We start from the raw sequence: 2,541 nt of genomic DNA, 5'->3' as shown, positions 1-2,541 counted from the left end.
CAGCGCCTGGCTGTGGGAAGGCGGGGCGGCAGCTGTGTGCAGAGCCCGGGTCTGCCCTTGGGCCTTCGTGCCCTCGTGAGTGCGTTTTGGCTTTTATAGCCACTCGTGCTGGCGGTAATCTGCGTTCTGTGTATGTTGCCGTGACTTGCAAGGAAGGTGGAACTCCGTGGTGTCACACAGCGCCTTACTCGGTGCTGTTGGAGCTCTGGGGTGTGTGCTGCCGTGGGGTTTGTGTCTGAGAGACTCGAAGCTGCGTTCTGCTGGGTGATTGAGGGTTCACCTTGTACCCCAGCCGCCGGGATGGCCCCTTTTTTGTGTGCTTGCCATACGTCAGGTTTCTTACAGTGGTTGCATATTACTCATCATACTTGTGTAGTGAGTAAATGCTACTTGAGGTCTCTTTGACATAGTGTTATAAGGAAGGTACGCATATGAGCTTCCTTCTTGAATAAAGCCTATGGTGGAATCTCAGGTGAAGAAGCCAGAGCTGTCTCTTAAAATTTTATTTGGAAACAAACCAAAATGTTATAATGATGATCACTGTCCCTTTCTTTTTCCCCTGAAAACTTTATATTTTAGGTAATGTGAGCTGATTTGCAAGAGAAGAAGCAGCCATGTCAGCTCTTTGTCCACCACCATCTCCTGCAGTTGCTAAAACAGAGATCTCTATGAATGGCGAGTCACCTTTACTAGCTGCCACTTTTGCTTACTGGGACAATATCCTTGGCCCCCGTGTACGGCACATCTGGGCCCCAAAGACAGATCAGGTACTTCTCAGTGATGGTGAAATAACTTTTCTTGCTAACCACACCCTGAATGGAGAAATACTTCGGAATGCAGAAAGTGGTGCAATAGATGTGAAGTTCTTTGTCTTGGCAGAAAAAAGGGTAATTATTGTGTCATTAATCTTTGATGGAAACTGGAATGGCGACAGAAGCACATATGGACTATCGATTATACTTCCACAAAGTGAACTTGCCTTCTACCTGCCTCTTCACAGAGTATGCGTGGATAGATTAACACATATTATAAGGAAAGGAAGAATATGGATGCATAAGGTAGGTTTATTGTTCATTACTAAAAGCAGTTGTTCTAGTTGTCTTGAGCAGAGCTGTTTTGTGACACCTGTTATGTGGCAATCCATACACAAAAATTCAGAGAATGCTGACTTCTGTATAAATATAGAATTTTGAAAGTAAAATATTGTCCATATGGCATCACATTTGAGGCTAGGATTTTTAGCTTGGTGATTTGGCCTTTATAGCCACATAGTATTATTTAAGCATATACCAGGCTATTATGTTAAATTGGCTGTCTTGTGCAATTTGTCATCTCTCTGAATTTGATTTAAATCATTGCTTTTAACTGTGTTAATTGTTGTATTTAAACCAGACAGTATTACAAATTTACTATTTGAAATCAATTTTTTTCATCTTTGAATTTAATGAAGAGCATTGATGGAATTAATGTTATTCTATGTGTGTATTCAGTTCTGTTTCTTGAAAAGACTATCATCAAGGAGTTCAGCAGGAGTTAAATTGTGCAAAACTAATATTATTATTACTTCATAATACTACTAATAATTAATTATTACTACTTTTGGAATCTGAAAAAGGGAAAATTGAAATATTTTTTTCTTTTAAGAGTTGCAGCTCTTACCTTTGGGTGTATAATGGTTATTAAGAGAAAATTGTTATGTATTTTTTGTTAAAAATAAATAACATTCTAATAATAAAAACTAAAATAAAAAAAGGATCTCTGTTGTCTTCATGGGGTACAAGTTGTCTTAGAGCAGTTTGTTGCATGTCAGTTGTAATGTGTGTGGTGATGTGTAGTTTTCTGATAATGTTTGTTTCTATTCTGTTTTGAGGTCTCTAATAAACATATTTTAAACTTCCTTCTTAAGTGCTCTAATCTGAACTAATTTAGAGTCTAAAAATAAGAAGCTGACATTAAATTCTGCATTGTCATTTTCTTTTTATTACACTAACAACTTCCATTGCTTCTTGCTGTATTGCCTGATGGTGGCTGGCAGTGTCTTCCTTCATATCTACCCTTGATAACATGAGGTTTATTTTTCAGAGGAAGGGTAGGATATAAGCCTTCATTTTCAGTAGAGTAGAAACACAAATATTTCATTCCTAAAAGCTATTTTTTTGCTAAACTTTAGCTTGTATCAAAATTAGTATCTTCTGTTCTTGATTACATTGCTCCTGTTCCTCCTCTTGTCATTTAGTGTCTTCCCTACTGCCTTGTAATGTGAGTGGTCAGATAAAAGTTGTCAGTCCTTCTTAACTGCTACATGTCTTCCCCCTTTTTAGACATTGATCCATATCAATCTATTCCCACACTAGAAATGGCCTCAGGTGGCTTTGGGAATGACAAAATGTTTTCTACTAGTTGCCTCTGAAATTAGTCTTGTTATTTTTCATTCTTTTTCAGATGATCTTGAAGTAGCTAGCCAGTTAGGTCTAGCGAAGAAAGCAAAAGATTCCAAAAAAGGCACTTTAGTGTCTCTTCTATTGTCTCTTTTATTGTCCT

General features: G+C 38.0%; 1 protein-coding gene across 1 annotated transcript in view; it reads left to right on the top strand.

Annotated features, from left to right (window-relative positions):
- Positions 1-2,541, top strand: part of C9orf72 (C9orf72-SMCR8 complex subunit) — a 24,268-nt gene that overhangs the window by 8,847 nt on the left and 12,880 nt on the right. Inside the window, 1 exon segment of the mRNA XM_019610695.2 lies at positions 580-1,058. Coding sequence (XP_019466240.1) covers positions 615-1,058 — 444 coding nt within the window. The 5' untranslated portion in view covers positions 580-614.

Source organism: Meleagris gallopavo, chromosome Z (assembly GCF_000146605.3).
Source record: "Meleagris gallopavo isolate NT-WF06-2002-E0010 breed Aviagen turkey brand Nicholas breeding stock chromosome Z, Turkey_5.1, whole genome shotgun sequence".
Classification (NCBI taxonomy): domain Eukaryota; kingdom Metazoa; phylum Chordata; class Aves; order Galliformes; family Phasianidae; genus Meleagris; species Meleagris gallopavo.
The sequence above is the reverse complement of the archived record's forward strand: the minus strand, read 5'-3'. Positions and strand labels throughout refer to the sequence as shown.